At 33.9% G+C, this 1718-nt stretch overlaps 1 protein-coding gene across 1 annotated transcript; it reads left to right on the top strand.

The window, feature by feature from the left end:
* Positions 1 to 214: 214 nt before the first annotated feature.
* LOC109339202 lies at positions 215 to 1222 on the top strand. Its single transcript, XM_019576615.1, has one exon. It carries the CDS (start codon positions 215 to 217, stop codon positions 1220 to 1222), a length of 1008 nt encoding a protein of 335 aa, XP_019432160.1.
* The last annotated feature ends 496 nt before the right edge of the window (positions 1223 to 1718 follow it).

Here is a 1718-nt window from a genome sequence, read left to right on the forward strand (position 1 = left end):
TTTATTAGTGTAGTACATATTGTCACAAATTATTATTTTATTAGTTTAGGGTTTTGTGACTTTTGTCATTTTATTGTTCTGTTAGTGCACTGAAAATTACTATTGCACATAATTAATATTTTATTTTGTTAGTTTCTTAGTTTATGTAAATTAGATGTTCTACTTAATTGTTTTAAACGTATTATATTCTTTGCGTATATATTTAATTTTAGATATGACATCATCTGCAAGTTCTCCAAGTACAACTCAAGCATTAGCTCCTAGTACTCAGTCTGTTAGAGCAAAATCAGACCCAACATGGGATCATTGTCAATTACTACAAGACGTGGAAGGAAAGAGAACCATAAAATGTTTGTACTGCTCAAAATGTTACAAAGGAAGAGGAATACATGGAATTAAACAACATATTGCGGGAGAAAAAGGAGATGTTCTACCTTGTCTTTCAGTCCCTTTTGATGTTAAGCATCGACTAAGAGAACACTTGAATCAAGTTAGTGGTAGTAGAAAAAGAGGGACTAATCAAAATCAAGGGGAAGAAGATCCATATGAGGAAAATGTTGTACAACGTGAAGGAAATACGATTCCACCAATACCGACTACAACCAAGGGTAAAGGAACAGAAACATCAAATAAAAGATCAAATAATAGTATCAACAATTTCTATGCCCCAAGAACTACTCCAGGAGCTCAACCCTCAATTAAAATGGGCTTTGCAGGTAAAGATGCTATTCATAAGGCTGATTTGGGAGTTGCTCGATTCTTTTATGATTGTTGCATTCCATTTAATTGTACAAATTCATTTTACTATCAACCTATGATAGATGTAATTGCTGCAATTGGTTCTGGTTATAAAGGTCCTAGTTATTATGCTATTAGATCCAATTTGTTGCATGAAATGAAGAAGGAGGTCGAGTTGTTAGTTGCGAACTTTAGGAATTTTTGGAAAGAAACTGGTTGCACCATTATGGCTGATGGTTGGCAAGACCAAAGAAATAGACAACTTATCAATTTTCTTGTGTACTCTTCAAAAGGAGTGACTTTTGTGAGATCTGTTGTTGATGCATCTGATGTCAATAAAGATGTTAAAACACTTTGCAATTTATTTATTGAGTTAGTTGAGTTTGTTGGAGTAAACAATGTTGTGCATTTGGTTACGGATAATGCTGAAAATTATAAAGTTGCAGGAGCTATGTTAAATGAGAAGTTTCCATCTATCTATTGATCTCCTTGTGCGGCACATTGTCTAAATTTGATTTTAGGAGATATTGTAAAAATGGATCATGTGAGTACCTTAGCTAAAAGTGCATATGATATAACAAAGTTTGTGTACAATCATGGATTTTTTTTGCCATGGTTAAGGAAAAGATGAGGATGGAAATAAATCATACGTCCTGGGGCAACTCGTTTTGCAACAACCTTCATTGCACTGAAAAGCATTCATGAGCACAAACATGATTTGCAAGCTTTGGTCAATAGTAAAGATTTCATTGATTCTAGATATTACCGGGATCGGAAAGCAAATAGATTTGTGGAGGTTGTGATGGATAATAGGTTTTGGAATGATTGTGCAATTATTGTCAATATTGTGGCTCCACTAATTCGCTTGTTAAGAATTGTTGATGCTGATGATAGACCTTCTCTACCTTATGTGTATGACGGGATGCGTAGAGCAGGAAAAACAATTAAGAGTGTGATCATGAATAAAAAGTCCTTGTATA

Source organism: Lupinus angustifolius, unplaced genomic scaffold (assembly GCF_001865875.1).
Source record: "Lupinus angustifolius cultivar Tanjil unplaced genomic scaffold, LupAngTanjil_v1.0 Scaffold_60_131, whole genome shotgun sequence".
Taxonomy (NCBI): Eukaryota; Viridiplantae; Streptophyta; class Magnoliopsida; order Fabales; family Fabaceae; genus Lupinus; species Lupinus angustifolius.

Bases quoted from the DNA above. Each gene is read 5' to 3' on its own strand.
- LOC109339202 (XM_019576615.1), top strand. From the start codon at position 215: ATGACATCATCTGCAAGTTCTCCAAGTACAACTCAAGCATTAGCTCCT.